This window comes from Chiloscyllium plagiosum, unplaced genomic scaffold (genome assembly GCF_037043375.1).
Source record: "Chiloscyllium plagiosum isolate Xiang-an unplaced genomic scaffold, Cpla_swu_hap1 HiC_scaffold_23, whole genome shotgun sequence".
In the NCBI taxonomy this organism is placed as follows: domain Eukaryota; kingdom Metazoa; phylum Chordata; class Chondrichthyes; order Orectolobiformes; family Hemiscylliidae; genus Chiloscyllium; species Chiloscyllium plagiosum.
This window is the reverse complement of record NW_028270161.1, coordinates 25,546,512-25,568,051: the sequence shown is the minus strand read 5'-3', so window position 1 is coordinate 25,568,051 and position 21,540 is coordinate 25,546,512. Positions and strand designations below refer to the sequence as shown.

The 21,540-nt window shown below is 38.6% G+C and overlaps 1 protein-coding gene across 6 annotated transcripts in view; it reads left to right on the top strand.

The window, feature by feature from the left end:
• Positions 1-21,540, top strand: part of LOC122561462 (protein DENND6B) — a 110,580-nt gene that overhangs the window by 52,474 nt on the left and 36,566 nt on the right. For 5 of the 6 annotated variants that reach the window (XM_087999484.1, XM_087999481.1, XM_087999483.1 and 2 more), the window contains 5 exons: positions 6,296-6,351; positions 7,848-7,970; positions 11,106-11,201; positions 13,855-13,949; positions 17,694-17,759. In XM_087999484.1, the coding sequence (XP_087855610.1) occupies positions 6,296-6,351; positions 7,848-7,970; positions 11,106-11,201; positions 13,855-13,949; positions 17,694-17,759 (436 nt within the window). The remainder of the gene's footprint in view (positions 1-6,295; positions 6,352-7,847; positions 7,971-11,105; positions 11,202-13,854; positions 13,950-17,693; positions 17,760-21,540) is intronic. The other variant, XM_087999482.1, reaches the window with a different exon arrangement.

Sequence of the window (21,540 nt, the reverse complement as noted above, 5' to 3'; positions counted from 1 at the left end):
GTTTTGGGCTTCCATGGTAGATCTTGGAACGTATCCCCCATTGGTACTGGGGGGGGCACTAATGTACTCCCATAGTCACAGACAAAAGGGGAATTGGGTGAATTTAATTATGATTTGTTTGTTTGTGTCTTCATATGCCCATGACTGAGGTATCGTTAGATTACCACCTTTCCCTTTTATCCCCAACCCTTACTGAGGTAGCCTGAAGGTTGTTCCCTATCACTGGATTTTGGATTCCAATTTTGAAGTAAACCCCTGCAAAAACTTTTTAAGATAAAATCAAAGATGGTTTTAACAATGAAACATTCAAAATGCAGTTAAATGTCATATACTCCATCCGCATATACTCACTCAGTAAATTAAGGAAGTCCGAACAGGAGAGGAGATAAATTGCAAGTTTTGGTAAACCCTGAGATATTAAAAATTAGTTCACATGAGTTAAAACTTCCTGGAATTCAGTGTCGAATAATGATTTCCTTGGTGGACTGGAACCAAAGTTGAGGCTTCTTTCTCGAGACAGAATTGGAGGGTCTGAGGCAGGCTGCCAATTCAGCCTAGATTCCTGTTCTCACTCTGGAATTCAAGCAACTGACTTAGAATTGCAGAATTATATATTTAAATAGTTCATCAAATTCAGATTTCAGTTGTGTGACATACAGACATTTTAGGTGCTGAGGCCTCACCTTGATGTGTTAATTGGAAGGTTTTTCAGCAACAGTGTAGCTTTATTTCTCCATTAGCATTTCCATTATGGAATGACAAGATAACTAAAAGCATTGGTGTTCATTTTAGCATAATGACTCTTGATGTTTCTTTTGTTTGCAGCTGGCTAGAAGGAGATGGCTTGTCTCCAAGTCCTTTGTGTCAAGTTTAGCTGAGATGTCTATAAAATGCAAGGAGTTCAGAAGCTTTTGGAGAGGCAATTATGTGATTAGCTTGGGCAATTTTGAGTACAGCGTAGTTGGTATTTTTAAAAGAAATAGAATTTAAACATGAAAATGCAGAAGAGAAGATGGTCTTCAGCTGGATTTCTCTTTATGCCCTCTGACCATGATAAGACCATAAAACACAGGAGTAAAAATTAGGTGTCTCAACACATTGAGTCTGCTCTGCCATTCAATTATGGCTGATAAGTTTTTCAACCCCTTTCTTCCTGGAACCTTGGATCCCCTTGACAATCAAGAACCTACAGTTGTTTCTGCTATTAGGAGTGTTTCTTCAAATGAATTGGCTGTAATGTGATTGAAGAATTTAGACTGTTATTTAGAATGTGAACTTGCCTTATCTGTTATTGGCTATAACGTTATTCTGGCCCCATTAGTTTAAATGGCACCGCTATAATGCAATTTTCTTATAACATGTGATCGCATGAAAACCAAACTATCGCATTATGTCAGAACCAACTGGATCTATCTCTGTCTTAAATATACTCAATGAACTTGCCTCCACAGCCTTCTAAGGCAATGAATTCCACAGATTCACCACTCCCTGGCTGAAGAAGTTTGCCCTTATCTCCATTATAAAGGATCTTCCCTTTACTCTAAGGCTGTGCCCTTGGGTCCAAGTGTCTCCTGTCAATGAAACATCTTCCTGATATCTACTCAGTCCAGGCCGTTCAGTATTCTGCAAGTTTCAATTAGATCCCCTCTCATTCTTCTAAACTCCAGTGAGTATAATCCCAGAGTCCTCAAACGTTCCTCATACATTAAGCCTTTCATTCCTGGGATCATTCTTGTGAACATTCTCTGGACCCGCTCCAGGGCCAGTATGTTTTTGCTCTCAATACACTAAATGTGGTCTGACCAGCGCTTTATAAAGCCTCAGAAGTATATCCCTGCTTTTGTATTCTCGTCCTCTCCAGATGAATGAATGTCTTTCTAACTATCAACTAAACCTGCAAATTTACCTCAAGAGAAACCTGGACTATGGCTCCTAAGCCCCTTTGCTCTTCAGACTTCTGAATTTTCTCCCCATTTAGAAAATAGTCCATGCCTCTATTCTTCCCACCAAAGTGCATGACCTCATACTTCCCCACTTTATATTCCATCTACCACTTCTTTTCCCAATCTCCTAACCTGTCTAAATTCTTCTTCAGCCTTTGCACCTTCTCAATACAACTACTCCCTCCACCTATGTTTTGTATCATCTGCAAGCTTAGCCAGAATGCCCTCAGTTCCTTCATCCAGACCATTAATGTGTAAAATGAAAAGTTGTGGACCCAACACTGACCCTTGCAGAATACCAGTCGCCACTGGCTGCCATTCAAAGAAGGACCCTTTTAACCCCATCTTCTGCCTGTTATGAAGGTGAAGGCATGTACTGTACCTTTGAGAGAGAGAATGCTGTTCTGAACTGGGACATTACAAGCACTTGTGTGTTTGACTGGATGGCAGTCCCAGGGTGTACTGGAAAATTGAAAATATGTAACTTTTGGCTATGAAATGGATACCTGAATTTTGGTTGCTGTTTTGGCAACAATTTTAATTTAATCAATCCTTTAAATTGTGTTGAAGAGTGTAGTGCTGGAACAGTACAGCCAGTCAGGCACCAGGAGAGTCAATGTTTCAGGCATAAGCCCTTCATACGGAATGAGGCTTGTGGGCCAAGGGAGCTGAGAGATAAATGGGAAGGGGGTGGGGCTGGGGTGGTGGAGGATCAGTGGTGAAGGTAGGTGAAAAGGTGATAGGTAGATGAAGGTGGGGGTGAAAGTGATAGGTCAGAGAGGAGGATGGAGCAGGTAGGTGGGAAGGAAGACGGACAGGTAGAACTGTTCAAGAGGGCAACGCTGAATTGGAAGATGGGACTGGGATGAGGTGGGGGGAGGGGAACCACACCAGATCACTGTGGATCTCACCAGTTTTCCCATTTCCCCTACCACCTTATCCCAGTCCCAACCTCCCAACTTTGCACTGCACTCTTGAACAGTCCTACCTGTCCATCATCCTTCCCACCTATCTGCTTCACCCTCCTCTCTCATCTGTCACTTTCACCCCCACCTTCATCGACCTCTCGCTCTCCCAGCTACCCTCCACCCTGCAGCACTACCTCCATCCCATTTATCTTTCAGCCCCCTTGGCCCACAAGCCTCATTCCTGATGAAGAGCTTAAGCCCGAAATGTCGACTTTCCTGCTCATATGCTGACTGACTGGCTGCGCTTTTCCGGCATTACACTCTTCGACTCTGATCTCCAGCATCTGCAGTCCTCACTTTCTCCTTGTTTAAATTATGCCCCAGGATACTAAAACCCAATCGAGTTTGGTTCAATGTTGGCAAAACAATAAATTCAATGAGAAGTTCTGATGTTAGGGGTATAAAAATGCAGACATTTTGAAAGCTGGTCAGAGAGCAACTACCGTAGAGCAAGAAGCTGCTAGAGAGCTAATTGCCCATCTAACATCTTGTTCTCAAAGAAATTAGAAAACACTGTATTAAAGATACCTTTTCATATGAAATGTCCTCTCAGTAAAAAGAAAGAAGATGACTCGGGGAAATCAGCAGCAGGAAAATTGAAGACAATGTAGAAGACAAAGACTCTGTGATTTTGAGATTAAACTAATGTTCTTTTAATAAGTATCTAATTGGAACAGCATATTGTTATCGAGTAAGCAATTTAAAGAAAGTGGGGCTTAGCTTTGTGAATAGTTTTTTTTGTTTAACGTTCACTTTTAGAGTAAGAAAATAATTTTGTTAATTTCTTTAAATAGTGGAATTTAGGAGTTCTGTATCATTCATATTTTAACAGATTAAGAGATGAGGTGAGCTTTTCTGGGTATTTGGTTTAATTAACAGAAAAGGTTCACCTCCATGTTGTAACATGCCAGATAGCCAATCTTCTATCCATGCTAATACTTTGCCTTTAACACCATAAGCCATTATTTTACTCAGCAACTTTCTGTGCAGCACTATATCAAAGGCCTCCTGGAAGTCTAGATATGTAACTTCCATTAGCTCTCCTTAATCTAACCTTCCTGTTACCTCCTCTAGGAATTCTCGTAGGTTTGTTAGGCATGACCTCCCCTTGATGAAACCTTGCTGACTTTGCCCTATTTTACCATGCACTTCCAAGTATTCAGAAATCTCATCCTTCACATTGGACTCCACAATCTTACCAACGATCGAGGTCAGGCAAGTTGGTCTATAATTGCCCATCTTTTGTTTTACTCCCTTCTTAAATGGGCTGGGGGGGTGGGGGTGGTAACATTAGTGATTTTCCAGTCCTTTGGGACCCTCCCTGATTCCGGTGATTCCCGAAAAATCGTCACTAACGCCTCCACTATCTCTTCAGCTACCTCCTTCAGAACTTTGAGGTGTAGCCCATCTGGTCTTGATAATTTATCCACTTTCAGACCTTTTTCAGTTTTTCTAGCACCTCCTTCTTGGTGATGACTACCATACTCATCTCTGCCCCCTGACTCTTTTAAGGTTTTGGGATATTATGTGTCTTGCACTATGAAGACTGATGCAAAGTACTTATTCAGTTCCTGAGCCATTTCTTTATTCCCCATTACTACTTCTCCAGTGTTATTTTCCAGCAGCCCAATGCCCACTTTTGTCTCTTTATTTGCCCTTTATATATCTAAAGAAGCTCTTGCAATCTTTTTATATTACTGGCTAGCTTACCCTCATACTTAATCTTTTCCCTCCTTGTTTGTTTGTTTGTTTTTACTTTCCTCTGTTGGTCTTTTTAGGCTTCCTAATCCTCTGGCTTTCCACTGTCCTTTGCTACATTATATGCTTTCTCTTTTGCTTTTATGCTGTCCCTGATATGTAAGCATTCTCTTTTTTTAGAAAGAAATTATATCTACACTTGCTATAAACTTGCATAGATTGGCACTATTAGATATAATGTTTCTCTCAAAGCTCACCTAAGTTCTGATGATTATTTATATTTATTTAAGATTATTGAAATAATGTTTGATCCTCTTCGATTAAGTTTATTCAGTATCCATTGAATCTAAAATATAACAAAGAACTGCAGATGCTGGAGATCATAAGAACTAAATAAAGGTTACTGGACTTTGAAACATTAACACTTTTTTTCTCTTGACAGATGCTGTCAGATTTACTACGTTTCTCCAATTTCTATTTTCATTTGTTCCATTGATTGTTATACATAGTTGTTAGATAGATCTGTAACATTATGAACGTAATGTAGAGAATTTGGTGCAGAAATGTGCGATTATATCTTCACTGTTCATATGAATTTGTTCCTAAAAGGAATAGTTAGGTGGAATAAAACATGGTATACAAGGAACATGATGGGACAAGAAATATGAGGATCTGCTAATAGGGTTGGATTTAGTAACTTGTGGGGAGGCTTATGTGGAGCTTAAATACTGGCAGGAACCAAATTGCCTGTTTGTGCTGTGAAATTAGAGGGGATTTTAGAAGATTGTTGAAAGCACTGGAACAATTGATGTTTCACAGATAAAAGTGCTGGAGAAACATGGGAAAAGTAATTTTATTATCTGATAAGCTATCACATTGGTTGAGATGGGGCAGGGTGGATAACATGAGAAGACAAACGGCAAACTCAATTGGAATGTGTAACTAACAGTACCTAAAAATCAAAGGGAACAATGTGTTCATGCCACATGTGAAGTATAGTTTCTGTCATCACATTTCAGAAACAAATGTGAAATTGTTGGAAAGAGTCCAGCTGTAGGAGACATAGTCAAAAGTTTCAAAATTGCCTATAGTTATCAAGAAAGATTCCAGAAAATTACATTCTCCGTATAAATGAAGGATAAAAAAGATTTGATATTTTATCAATTTCAGTGAGTATTGAGAATTTGGATCTCAGCATTTCTTTCAGTCGGGGATAAAATTGAATAGCACAATTAATAGTTAAGGATACCAAATATAAATGGGGAAATGTAGGTACCTGTTTTTGAATCAGAGCCTTGAATGGTGGAGCCAATTTAGTGTGGTTCTTGGGAAAAAAAAGTGTAGCAGATTTTTCAAAGGATTGAATGATTTCTATGTGCAAAGGGTATGGTGGGTTCAGGGCTTAAAATCACAGTTAAACAAAGCTGAGTTTAAATTTGGAAGAGTTGGCAGATCTCACAATATTAATGTGTTACTATGAAGAGCAGTTTGAGAGTAGTGTTTTGAATTCTTGATGTTGAATTTTGGTTTTAAAGTATATGGGACACTATATTGTTAAAGACTTGAGTGAAGGATATTTTGCTCAGATTAAATTGCAAGTATTATGCAAATCTCTAATTTTGTTTGATCCTCTTCTATAAAAATTAAAAACTTTAAAATTAAAAAACTTTGTTTCCTTTTCTGCAGAATCTATTGCCAGCACCATTGGTCATTCCCACAGTACATGAGTTGGATCTGTTTGGGTGAGAGCAATTTCAATGAGTCATAGAGATGTACAGCATGGAAACAGACCCTTTGGTCCAATCCGTCCATGCCGACCAGACATCCCAACCCAATCTAGTCCCACCTACCAGCACCCGACCCATATCCCTCCAAACCCTTCCTATTCATAGAGCATAGAACATTACAGTGCAGTGCAGGCCTTCGGCCCTTAATGTTGCGCCGACCAGTCATACCAATCTGAAGCCCATCTAACCTACACTATTCCATGTACGTCCATATGTTTGTCCAATGACGACTTAAATGCACTTAAATGTACGCATCCAAATGCCTCTGAAATGTTGCACTTGTACTAGCCTCCACCACTTCCTCTGGCAGCTCTTTCCATGCATGTGCCACCCTCTGTGTGGAAAAAGTTGCCCCATAGGTCTCTTTTATATCTTTCCCCTCTCACCTAAACCTATGCCCTCTAGTTCTGGACTCCCTGACCCCAGGGAAAAGACTTTGTCTATTTACCGTATCCGTGCCACTCATAATTTTGTAAATCTCTATAAGGTCACCCCTCAGCCTCCGACGCTCCAGGGAAAACAGCCCCAGCCTGTTCAACCTCTCCCTACAGCTCAAACCCTCCAACCCTGGCAACATCCTTGTAAATCTTTTCTGAACCCTTTCACATCTTTCTGATAGGAAGGAGACCAGAATTGCACGCAATATTCCAAAAGTGGCTGAACCAATGTCCTGTACAGCCGCAACATGACCTCCCAACTCCTGTACTCAATACTCTGACCAATAAAGGAAAGCAGACCAAACGCCGCCTTCAGTATCCTATCTACCTGCGACTCCACTTTCAAGTAGATATGAACTTGCACTCCAAGGTCTCTTTGTTCAGCAATACACCCTAGGACCTTACCATTAAGTGTATAAGTCATGCTAAGATTTGCTTTCCCAAAATGCAGCACCTCGCATTTACCTGAATTAAACTCTATCTGCCACGTCTCAGCCCATTGGCCCATCTGGTCAAGATCCTGTTGTAATCTGAGATAACCTCTTCGCTGTCCACTACACCTCCAATTTTGGTGTCATCTGCAAACTTACTAACTGTACCTCTTATGCTCGCTTCCAATTGGGGTTAAAATGATGCCAGCAACCACTTCATCATGCTGGAGTATAAACATTCAGATATCTTTGAAATTTGGATGGTGAAAATATGTGACTGATCTTTTGAAAAACAAATTTGGATCAGCCATCATGAGCTATAGCATAAAATATTTAACCTAAAATTCTTTATTTTCTCTTTGTTAAACTGTAATGTATCAGTTTGTTTTAAAATTTAAGACATTGAGGTATGCATTACGTATAGTGAAAGAGACAACTGAAATGTTTTGAAAAGAGATCTGAGATTTGATGAGGTGGATGGGTTGGGATTGAGGGTATCATACATTTCTTGGATACAATAGCCTTGATTTGGCTTCTTCCAAATAAAACTCCTTTTTATTCATTGATAAATTATTGTTGTCAGGTGTTTCCAATCAATTTTGATACATATCCAAATGCTTTGGGAACTGATGTTGCTTGGAGAACCAGTGATTGTCATGGCAGCATCACCCAAAATTTCTTCAGATCTTGTGCTGGCACTGACCAGGTGAGTAAGGAGCCCTAAGCAGGAAATATCTGCAGACTTTAGGATACATTGATTGCTTAAAAAATACAGCTTTTGTGACAAAACTTAATTGACAGAATATAAAAGTTCTTAATTAACCACTTAAGGCAAAGCTTATTCAAGATTAGGTATTCACTATTTCAACCATCAGATGTAAGCTACTTGATTCTGCAGCCAATAAACTGCGATCTCACATGCTTTTTTACATGTCATGTCATCTGCACCTGCCCTTCTTCATCACTAATCCTATTCCATTCCCTTGTTCTGCTTTTGATCAGATGCTCCTAACTGATCCTCAACTCTCTTGAGCCTTATTAATTTAAATATCTTTCTCTCCCTTCTACTTTTCCATGACAAAGCTGTCAGTCTGTGAGCTTATCCTAACCTGTTTTATCTCTAGACCATAAATCATACGTTCTCTTAGTACTGTTTGTACCTTGTCCAGCTTAACTGCACTTTTTCCCAAATGTACACTCACTCCAGGTACAACTTGTACAATGACAAGTTAATGTTATTTACATAAAGTCAAAAATAGTGTAGATCAATTTAACAGAGACTTATACTAGCTCAAGTTTTCAGGGATGTGTCATGAATGGCAGAACTTTTACTTGATTTATTTGTGTCATTATTTTCCTGTTCCTCTAATATCATACTCCTCCTTTTGTATCCCTAACTGTCTGCATTAAACTGTATCAGGAAAGTACTTTCCAAAATAATCCAAAGCAATCTTGATTTTCCTTAAAATTTGAGTGTCATTTGCTAATTTAGAAATGAAACTATCACCATCATTTTCAGTATTTCCATAAAAAAAATTTGAGCAGTCCATTTTAGTTCATAATCCTGGACTTGCCCTTTATAAAATTCATGGCTCTGATATTTAAAGTGAGACGTGTGGGTGAGGTGGAAGAAAGATTGTAAATTAAGGTTGTCATCAATTTGAAATCATTACTGAGAATATAAGAGAGCTTAAAAGAAGTTTCTTTTGGGCAGATACCGTTGCATGCATTAAAGGAAAACTAAATACTTTAAGGGATGAAAATATAGATATATGGAGACAGCAGGGCAACAAAATTTGTTTTCGATTAGTGTTGAAAAGCTAGCGCAGACATGATAAACTGAAAGGTGATTTACTGAGTTGCAATGTTCCATGTCCAGTGCAGCCCACTGTAATAAATTTTGGAAGTAAAAACAGAGTAAAAAAAATAGATTAAGTAGAATAGAGGTTTGAAGAATTTTGGCATGTCTGTCGACCTTTTATTAGAATTGACAGAACAAGTAGACCAGAACATAGAAAAGGTGTTGAATTGAATTGAATGATTTATTGTCACTTGCATTTTACAGTGAATAATGCAGTAAAAAAAACAGTGAAAAGCTTCAACAGTCGCCACAATCTGCCAATTTAAATAGTTTAAATGCATTGGCATGGATGGCAGATTGACAGGATGGGCAGCTAACAGCGAATGGGAATAAGGGGTTATTTTTCAGGTTGGTGACCTGTAACCAGTGGAGTTCCACTGGGAAAAGTGCTGAGACTGCAACTGTTCACAATATATATTAATGATTTGGATTAACAAAACATATGCACTGGAGCAAAATTTGCAGATGACAAAAAATTAGGTGGAAAGGCCGGTTGCAACAGGAATACAAACAGTTACAGAGAAATATTAATTGATTGAGAGGGCAAAATGTTGACAAAAGAAATATAATGTGGGAAAATACAAATTTGTTTTTTGGAAGGGATAACAGAAGAATAGTATTTATATGGAGAAAAATTGCAGAAAGCTGCCACACAAAGGGACTGGGGGTACTTGTTCACGAAATACAGAAATGTAGCACACAGGCAGAGCAGATAACCAGGAAGACTGATGGAACATTGGCCCCTATTTCAAGGGAGTTGATATGTAAGAGGAGGGAAGTCTTACTACAACTGTACAAATCAGTTGGAATATTCGTTTTATATCTAAAGGCATGGAATGCAGATGCAGGAAAGAAACACTGAAGTTATATAGAACCTTAATTGCACCTCATTTACAATATTGTGCACACTTTTGCCTCTCCGTTAATGAGGGAAATAAAATCAACAGCTGCAAAGATACATCAGCAAATTACAGAGCTAAATCCTTGATAAGATGAAGACTGGACAAATTTCCAACAATGACCGGCTTATGGTATTAGGGAACTGTGATGTAGTGTATATCTTGGGAATCTGCCTAATAAGGGAGGCGGAACAGACTCAGGTAACTGTGGAATGACTAGTCTAACTTCAAGGCACATTGTGAAGTTCAATGCAGACAGCAAAATTGATGATCAGAAATGAAGTTGAGGATTGCTTGTACCTTAACTTGTTTAGCATATGCATTTTTTTTCAAGAAGCTTTTGCATGATCAATTTTCACAATAATCTAGAACTGCAGACTGATGCAGCTTGGCAGGAGGTCTGTGAGTCAAGTTAGTCTCAATTCTCTGTCCTTTCTTTCGAGCCCTACAGATTTTTCACTTCAAACATTAATTCATCTTTTCAAGTTATTGTTAGGTCTGCCTTCACTACCTTTTGGCTTGTGCATTCCAGAACATCATAGCTCACTTGTGTAAGAAAAAAAAATGCATTATGTTGTCTCTTAGTCATTGCCAATTTCCTTAAATTTCTGTCCACTGGTTACGTACCTACTGCACTGAAACATTTTTTTCCGATTTATTATTCATTATTTCTGCTCTAAAGACAATCACCACAGTTTCTGCCACTAACAACAGCATTTGCCTTGAGTATTTGACTATCTCTAATTATACCAGTTTATTTGATATTGTGTATGTTAATTATAAGAGGATGCTGCAGAATTTATTTGCTTTATTAAAAACTGGTCAATATATTTTTTATGCGTATTATATGAAATTATTGTCAGAAACGAGCTAATAGAGTTTGCTGAGGGGTAAATTTATATTTTATATATGCTTAGATTTTCATTTTGGTTATTGAGATTTTGTTTTTGTGTTGACTACATTTTGTTTAAAACATTGAGGTTTCTGTTTGGGCAAATTTGTCGACACACTTCTCCAGAGAATTTATAAATCCGAATATAGTATACCAATTTCCTGCAAGTATTTGTGTTCTCTGTTGTAGCTGTATTGAGCCCCTGAGATACTGCTGTGACTATCGACCTTACTTCACCATCCATGACACTGAATTTAAAGAGTACACAACACGAACACAGGCGCCGTAAGTTAAAACGCCAAAAAGTGATTCTTATTGAAGCGGTAGTTTAGAGATCAGGATTTTGCACATTGAAATGAAACTTCTCAGTTGCTGTAACTTGTACAATGATGAAACTTTGCTGCCATCCTCCTGAGCAAGTAAGAAACCAGTAACCATGCTTTGGAGCAAGACTTCTTTCCTGTGTGAGAGCTTTTCAAATTCATTTGTGAGATGTGTGCATGGCCGGTTGTGCTAGCACATATTACACGTACCTAGTTGAAGATGTTGGTGGGGAGTTGTTTTGAACCACTTCAGTCCTTTGGCTCAGTTGGTGGAATTCTTGCTTCTGACTGAAATTATGGGTTCAAGTCACAGGCTATCTACACAACATTGTGGGTTGACACTCCACTGAGGAAGTGCTATATTTTGAGGTGTCATAATTTGGATGACATGCTAGATCAAGATCCTGTCTGCTCTCTCAGATTGTAAATAATATCATGGCAGTATTTCCAAGAATGGTCAGCGGGTTACCAATGTCCTCATCAATACTTATCAATGTCAGAAAAACAGAATATATAATCATTACATTCAACCTTATAGGGATTTTGCTATGTGAAAATTGGCTGCTGTGTTTCCTACATTACAATAATGACTGTGTCACAGTACTTTATTGGCTAAAAAAGGCTTGGTAAAAGTACCAAGGTTTTTTGGTAAAAGTACAAGGTTTTTGGTGCAGATTTGAGTAGATGGGAGCATGCAAAAACCCATCCTGTTTCCAACCAGCTGACCTAGCATTAAAGGGAACTCAGCAGAGATAAGTGATGGTCTCTGGAACTTTTGGGAGGCCTGTAGAGGACTCCCAACAGGGTAACCTTTCCTTTCCTGTTTCTAATCTCTGCCCATAGTACCTCAGGTGAGTACTCATCAAATGTCCTTTCTGCCACTGTCATACTGTTCTTGGCTAACAATGCCACACCTCTCCCTCTTTTACTACCTTCCTTGTTCTGACTGAAACATCTAAACCCCAGAACCTGCAACAACCATTCCTGTCCCTGCTCTATCCATATCTCTGAAATGGCCACAACATCAAAGGAGAGGATGGTAACACCTCAAACTTTTAAAAATCTTACAAAGATATAACCAAGAGGAAAATAAAGTGCAAACTTAAAATGGCAAGACTGAGGAAAAAGGTCTGCATTTCTGTTGTACATTTTGATGTCTTCAGTGTTGCAAAGTGGATTACGGACTATGTACTTTTGAAGCATAGACATTGTTATTAATATAGAAAATAAAGGAGCACATTTTTGCAGCAAGATTCCTCAATGTGAGATAAATGATCAGATTATTTGTTTATAGTGATGTTGGTTGAAGAATTTTAAACAAAAAGGGATATTAAGTGAAGTAATGTGAGGTTAGAGATTTTGTTTTTTTTGTGGAACTGAACCCACATCCTGATGGAATTTTCATCCCCACTCTATTGCATTATTTATCCGGTGGCTTTAGTGATTATAGCAAGGTCAGCCAGATGGACTTCATAGAGTATGAGTTCCCTGTTAACCTTGGCTGACAGTGTCAGAGGTTCTGTTCACTCTGAGAGCTGACTCTGTGGAAGCTGGACCATTTTCAAGTACAATGCACATGTAAATAAAGGGTAACTTGGTAACAGGATACTGGCCTCTACAGAGTTATCTCAGTGGCCTCCTTTACCACCCTACCCCTTGCAGGTGTAGAACATTACACTTTCTCTGTGCATCGTCTACCCAGAACATCTGGTGATTTAACTGAGATCCCTCTTTGTGTCTGAACCATCTTGATATTCACCATTGTTTGTTCTGCACACCTTTAGTGGAAGTATATATGTGGAGGCTGTATGTTTTGCTTCACAAACATTGCTCCTAATCAAATGTTCAGGTGCCCCTTCCAGGCACACTTCAAACATATTAATGATCAATTATCCCATAGACTGTGGCTAAAACAGATTTTTCAACAGGTGTGTCAGACTAGTACGAACCCACTTGGGTCTTTTGTCACTCTGGCCAAAACAGCTACCTAAAGCCTTCAGCTGTCATTACTGAAGTTAAATATTCAGTAAATATGAAGTTAAATTAAGTAAAAGGCCAAGTCCTGTACACTGCTTTTAATTCTGGTCATCCAAATGCAAGATAAACTTGCAAGTTCTTAAATTAAAACAGAAAATACTAGATAATAGAGTTAGAAATTTAGATCTCTCAAGGATAGTTAGTGCTGTGTGCAATGAGAGAAAGTTGAGAGTCACATCTTTCCTGGAAGGAAGACAGGGAAAAAAAGTGGAGGAAGAACAATCAATAAACCATAACCTCACACTAAGTAGTGTCCGGATAGCAAAAAATAGAAGTCTTGAAGTATGTTGTACAAATGCTAGCTTTTAATACTCCCTCCATTCCATGCATGAGAGAGGAATAATAAGCTGGAGAAAGGTTCTTTATATTCAAATATACTAATTAGGGGATTTCCTGACTCATTAATAGTAAGCAAATCCTTTTAAAGGTTAAACTAGATTTTTAGAAACCTTTGTAACAATCTTTCATTTGTGTATTCTTTAATGTTTCAGTCTTGAAGCACCATATCTCGAGTGGGTTATTTTAACTAATGCTTGCAATTTTATTCCAAGTTTAGTGTTGTAATTTATTTTTACTAGGCCAAATGTTATCTTGGGTGTGACAAATCCTTTCTTCATCAAAACATTCCAACACTGGCCACACGTTATTCGTATTGGAGATGTGAGAATGTCAGGTAAGGAGCAAATGTCGAGCATAAATAGGTGCGCTTAGCATTGTGTTCATGATAATAGGTTCAGCAATTTCTTTTTAACTTTGAGGTAAATGCATGATGAATCATTTACATATGGTGACATGATTGTATGCTGATTAAGTGTCCATTCTTTTTGCCTGATTTTGTAAGAACTTGAAAACTAAGTAGGCTATTTAGCCCCTCAAGATTTTACAATGTTCACCTTGGCAGAAATCTTTGTGTATTTGAATTCTTAGTTTTGTGTGCACCCCACTCATCACTGCTTGCCAGTCTGAAAAGGCCTGGTTTATTAAAACTCTCTGCCAACCAGTTCTCTATTCATGTCAATACATTACCTCCGATACGATGAGCATTAATTTTCCTTACTAATCTCTTGTATGGAACCTTGTCAAAAAGCCTTTTGAAAGACTAGATACACAACATATACTGATTCACCTTTGTCCACTCTACTGGTCATACCCTCAAAAAAATCCAGAAGACTGTCAAACATGACTTCCTTTTAGTGAATCAAGCTGAGTAGAACTAATTCTGTCATCGCTTTCCAAATTATTCCAGTTATTACATCCTTAATAATTGACTCCACCATTTTCCCTATCACTGATGTCAAGCTAACAGGCCTATAATTACCCATTTTCTCTCTCATTCCTTTTTTAAAGATTTGTGGTTACATTAGCTACCCTCCATTCCATTGATTGGAGCTCTTCCAGAGTCTGCAGAATGCTAGAAAATGATCACTAATATGTCCACTATTTCTACAGCAACTCCCTTAAGTACTCTGGGATGCAGAGCATCAGGCTGTGGGCACTTATCGGCTTTTAATCCCCTCAATTTCCCAATACTATTTCCTGACTAGTAAGAATTTCCTTTCAGTTCCTCCTTTATGTTTGATCCTCCCTTTCCCCTAACATTTCTTGAAGATTATTTGTGTCCTCCTTAGTGAAGACCGATCCAAAGTACTTGTCCAACTGGTCTGGAATCTCTTTGTCCATTATGAATTCACTTGCATTTGTCTTCACCAATCTTTTTCTCATCACATAGCTATAGAAGCTTTTGCAGTCTGTTTTTATTTTTTCCAATAGCTTACTTTCATATTCTATTTTCCCTTTCTGAATTAAGCCCTTTGTCGTCCTTTGCTGTATTTTAAGTTTCTCCCAGTCCTCAAATTTGCTGCTTTTTCTGGCCAATTTATATGCTCTCCTCTTTAACCCTGATTTCCCTTATTAGCTATGGTTAAGCCACCTTCCCTGTTTGACTTTTATGCCAGATAAGGATATACAATTGATGAAATTCATCCATGTGTTCTTTAAATGTCTGCTATTTCCTATCCACCATAAACCCCTTAAGTATTCTTTGCTAGCTTACTCTCACCAATGCATGCCTCATACCATCAAAGTTAGCTTTCTTTCAATTCAGGACCTTAGGTTCAGATTTAATTGTGTCACTCTCCATCTTAATGAAGAATCTACCATATTATGTCCGCTTTTTTCCCCCAAAACATCTTTGCACTATAATGTTGCTAATTAATCCTCTCTCATTACACAATATCCAGTCTAGGATAGCTTAGTCTCTAGTTGATAGGGGTTAGAAAATGGAGGTTGTTATACTTTTGACAGAAGTGAGAGAAGAGCAAAGGGAATAAATTTTGTGGAGGCCCAGTACAAGAGACAAGGGTTGCTAATTGACTTGAAAGAAAGTAGACTTATAAAATGGGTATATAAATTAAGGCCTGGAAGGCTGAAAATGGGTCCTCCTGGCTGAAAGCAGTTTTAAAAAAAAAACTTTTGAAGGGCGATGAAAAGAATGCAAGAAGAATGCAGGACAGATGTGAGGAGATGAAGTATAAAGTTGTGAAATTCATTACTAAGTACTAGAGGCTGGAAAGTGCCTCAGTGGAAAATGAACTGTTGTTCTTTGAATTTGTGTTGTACTTTGGCACCCCATTGGAGTACGTCTTGAACGGAAATGTTAGCATGAGAGTAAGGTGGTTTATTGCAATGAGAAGGATCTGGAAGGTCAGGGACATTCCTGCAGACAGTAGAAATCTTCCACAAAGTAGCCACTCAGAGTGTGTTTAGTCTCACTTGTGAGCAGTGAGTACAATAGACTAAATTGAAAGAAGTACAAGTATAAGACCAATTCATCTTGAAAGTCTGTTTAGGGTCTTGGACAGTGTGGAGGGAGGAGGTGAGTGGGCAAGTGGTGCACCTTCTGTGATTATATAGGAAGGTGCTATTGAGGAATTGGGAACTGTTGAGAGTGATGGAAGAGTGGATAATGTTGTCACATAGGGAACAGTCTCTACTGGATGCTAACAGTGTAAGGGACGGATAAATGTTTGGTGGTGGCGGCATCCTGCTGAAGATGGCAGAAATGATGGAGGAGTGATTCTTTGAATGTGGGGACTAGTTCAGGTGGAAAGTGAGGACAACCCTATTGTTCTAGAAAGCTTTAGGATACTGCTGAGAGCTGTGTAATGAGGATAGTATACTTAGGAAATGCAAGTCAAATGACATTAGGATCTATTTTTGAAGAGAGATCCTGGCACAATTTTCATGGCTAAGAACATTTGATAGAGATTTTAAAAAATAAATTATGAACATTTTGACTGAGGTGATTAAGGAAAGGCTATTTGTTTTGTTTATGAGGAGTGACGTGGAATTACCAATTTAAGATTATCTCAGGGGAATGCTAGGCTTGCAAAAGTTTTTCATGTGGAGACTACAAAATTTATTTTCTGTGTTGAGTAGGTGAAACAATATTAGATTAACATTTAAGTGGAGAAGAGTGCACATCTTTGGGTAAAGGCAAAATACTAGATCAGTTTTTGGACTGCCCAAATAATTAACACAAGAAAACACCTGTACTTCCATAGAAACAAATTCCATAAATTTATCAAATGGGATGAAGCTAATTTCCCATTTTTCAGCTAAATTGGAGCTGACCTGTAGTAATCAAGGAACCCAAATCTTTAATACATTTAAGAACCAGATGTAGCACTTGTGTAACTCTCGACTGGCTCATTATCCTGTTATGAGACGACTAGCATTTAGTTATTGTGGTTTGAGCAAGTATTCCACAAGCAGGAAGCCTATTTAAATAAGGGAACTTTACATCTACAAATTCAGCCAGTCATCCTTATATCATTTGTTGCCTGAGGAATTCACTTGAGCTGTCAGCTTGTTCCAGTTTGCAAGTATAGAACATGGGCTGCTTTCTGTAGGCGGCACGGTGGCACAGTGGTTAGCACTGCTGCCTCACCGTGCCAGAGACCAGGGTTCAATTCCCACCTCAGGCGACTGATTGACTGTGTGGAGTTTGCACGTTCTCCCCGTGTCTGCGTGGGTTTCCTCCGGGTGCTCCGGTTTCTTCCCACAGTCCAAAGATGTGCAGGTCAGGTGAATTGGCCATGATAAATTGCCCATCGTGTTGGGTAAGGGGTAAATGTAGGAGTATGGGTGGGTTGCGCTTCGGTGGGTCGGTGTGGACTTGTTGGGCCGAAGGGCCTGTTTCCACACTGTAATGTAATCTAATCTAATGTCTTTTTCTGCCTGAGCTGCGCTACTGCTGCTTTCTGTACATGCTTCAAGCTTGTATAGTTTTGCAATCTGTCACATACATTCTCATTGATACACTATAACTTAAACTGAGTTCATACTTAATAGGTTTTTGAATTCCCTTTGAAACATAACCTGTAACTTGGCAATCTCATTCTGATTTTTTTTTCAGGTGATTTACCCAAGCAAATTAAAGCGAAGAAACTGATGAAGCTTAGAACACTAGACACAAAACCAGGTACTGGAGGTCTCCTTTTAGACCATAAGAAATGGGAACATGAAGAGGTCATTTGGCCCCTCAACTTTTCTGCCATTTAATTGGACCATGGCTGATCCCACACCCCTCACATTCACTTTCATGCCCTTTCCCCATAACCCCTGACTCCCCTACTGATCAAGAATATGTCTCAGCCTTTAATATATATACAAGGACTCTGCCCACACAGCTGTCTGTGGCAAGGAATTCCAAAGTCGCTGAACTCTCTGATAGAGGAAATTCCTCCTTATCTCATTGTAAAATTGGTGTCTTTTAATTCTGAAGCTGTGACCTTTGGTCCAAAGTTCTCTCTTGAGTGAAAATATCCTCTCCAATATTTACCCTGTCAAGACCCTTAAGAATTCTATGTTTTCGAATGGAATCCTTAAGTCATTTTTCAGCTTATTAGACTGTAGAAAGATAACTTTCTATTCTCAGGAGTTTCTGAAAGTTAAGATGGAGGATCATGACAGACATTCACTGACCTTTCACTTTTTAAAAAATGAGTTCAAATTCAGTCCAGACAATAAAGATTACCTCCTGATGACAATTGGGTGGCGCAGTGAGGCAGACATGATCTAACAATATCTCACACTTCTCTGATTGGTTTGATTTCTCTTTTGAGGATTTTGTAATTGAACCAACAGGAAATAAGAGGGTTGAAAGACATGATTCATAAAAGTTGTGAAAGATAGATTAGGCAAGAGATTAGTAACTCTTCCAGCACTTGCGAGTTGCAGTAAGAGGAATTCTCATCCTGAGATAAATAAGTCAGATAAAAATCTCAACAACTGAAACTTTGCATGATAATAATAAGAAAGCAATTGCATTTAACATTAAGTCAAAGAACGATACAGCGCAGAAGGCCATTTGGCTGATCATGTCTGCATGTTCTTTAATAAAGTAACCCAGTTAATCCCACTGCCTTGCTTTTTCCCCTCAGTCCTGTAAATCTTTCCCTCAATTATTTAATCCCCTTTTCAGCTGTGATTGAAGTTGCTTCCATTATCATTTAAGTTTGTGCACTTATATCATTATGTTTATCTGCTTTTTTTTCTTTCATAAATCACCTCTAGTTTTCTTTTCCCCCAATTGCCTTAAATCTGTATCCTTGATTCACAATCCTTCTAGTGGAAACAGTTTCTCTATCAAAGCCCTTCCTGATATTGGACACCACTTATCAAATGTCCTCTTAACCCATATTAATTCAAATAGAATAACAATAGTGTCTCCGGCCTCCCTGTGACTGAAGCCTTGCATCTCCAGAAAAGTTCCACTAACATTTCTTTGCAACCCCTCTCAGGCCTTGAAACAAGGTGTGGTGTCCAGAATTGGATATAATGCTGCAACTGAGGTCTAACTAGTAAATTCTAAAGGTTTAACATTGCTTCCTTGCTATTGTATTTAATGTCTCTGTTTTATAAATGCAATAAAAATAGGTACAGAGTATTGCACATTGGTTAAAGAATGGTGGTTTTACATAATGCTATTCAGTTTGAAGAGAAGAAGCTGATTCCTGGAGTACTGATTGATACAGGTTTAAGAGGTTATGAAAGACATCTGAATGTTGGCCGATATTACAGTTTGTATCATGACAATCAGAAACTGTTGTTGTTTGACTTGGCCATAGTTTTGAATCTTGCATTCATCTCTGATTACTGAGACAGAAAAGTAAAGTCCCAAGCTGTGGGCATATTGCAAAACTCTTAGTTTTGATATCATTTCTATAACAGTAAGGATAAGAAGGTAATACAAAATTAGACTTTTCATTCTTGAAATGACAAATATAACTGGACCTTCTATGATGAAGTTGATCTGAAGTGCTATATTTCTAGTCAAACTATCACTAGCAGGACAGAAGATTATGGGTAAAAACTAGTATTGCACATGTTTAAGAGTACTTCATATAGACTGAGCAATATTTAGTATGGGTTTCTGGGTAAAGTGGTAAAGGCAGTCGATTGTTATAGTGGAAAGATAAAAAGAGTGCCATAATTTCTTGCAGCTGCATGTTGGGTGTGACCCCACCACAAAAATCATTCAATAATTAACAAATCCACCCTCTGTAACCAATATCTCAGATTGAAACTGATTGAATAAGTAATTTACATTGTAAACAACTTTAAGATAAGCATCTAATTCTGTAAACTCTTCATTATCACCTCAGTCTACATCGAATATTACCAGTCCAGTCCTGAACCAGTTGGTTATGTCATTGTAACTCCAGATATATTTGAAAATATGCGTAAGCATGTTTCATTTAGAGATCATTTTCATCTATTCCAATCGGTTTGCTCGTGTGGAAGTATATATAGCGTCAAACCAATATTCTGATTTGTGAGGTGAACTGCCTTCTTGAACAGTTGCAGTCTATGTATTTAGATAAATCCATGATGTAGTTAGGGAAAGAATTTCATGACACAATGGCATTGAAAGAATGGTGATATATTTCCAAGTAAAGATAGTGAGTCACTTGAAGGGGAGTTTGCTGATCGTAGTATTCCTATGTATCTGCTACATTGTCTTTCAAAGTGTTAGTAATCATGCATTTGGAAAATATTGCCTAAGGATCTTTGGCAAATTTCTGCAGTGCATCTTGTAGTATGCATTGGTGATGGAAGTATACATTGTTAATACTGAGCGTTGGTGGTGGAGGGAATGGATGTTTGTGGGTGTGGCACCAATCAAGCAGGCTTCTTGAGCATTGTTCAAACTGCAGTCATCCAACCAGGTGGGGAGTATTCCATCACACTCCTAACTTGTGCTTTGTAGTTGGTGCGCAGACTTGGGAAGTCAGGAGGAGAGTTATGAGTAGCAATATTTAAGCCTCTGACCTGTTCTTGTAGACAGTAGATTTATATGGTTTGTCCAGGTCGTTTTCTGGTCACTGGTAATTCCCAGGATGTTGATAGCGAAGGATTCAGTGATGGTAACACCCTTGTATGTCAAGGAACGGTGGTTAGATTGTCTGTGATTGGAGATGGTCATTGCCTTGCATTTGTGTGCTGTGAATGCTACTTGCTACTAGTCAGCCAAAATCTGGATATTGTCCAGATCTTGTTGCATTTGAATATGGACTGCTTCAGTATCTGAGAAATCATGAATGATGTAGAACATTGCAGTAATTGGCAAATATCCTCACTTATGACCTAGTGATGAAAGGAAGGTCATTGATGAAGCAGCTGAAGGTGGTTGTACTGAGAATATTACTTTGAGGAACTCCTGCAGAGATGACCTGGGACTGAGATGACTGACCTGTAGCAACCACAACCATCTTTCTTTGTGCCAGAAATGATTCCTCCTAGCAGATTGCCCCCAGTCAATTCTCATTGGTTTTAGCTTGCAAGTGGCCTCATATTCCCCTCACCTATGGAATTTAGCTCCTTTGTCCATGTTTGAAGCAAAGCTGAAGTCAGGAGCTGAGTGGCAGAATCTCAACTGGTCATTAGTGAGCAGGTTATTATTGAGCAGCTTTATTGTTGAACTGTTGGCCAGGTTTGATTTGTCTTGTTTTTTTTGTGTTGGACGTATCTGGGTAATTTTCCACATTGATGGGTAGAAACCAGTGTTTTAGCCATACTGGAAAAGCTTAACTCGGGATGCAACAAGTTCTGGAGCACAAGTCTTTAATACTATCATTGGAATGTTGTCAGGGTCCATGGCCTTTGCAGTATCCAGTACCTTCAAATATTTCTTGATACCATGGGGAATGAATCAAATTTAGAAGATTGTTGCAAATGCAATTTTACACAAATTTGATGGG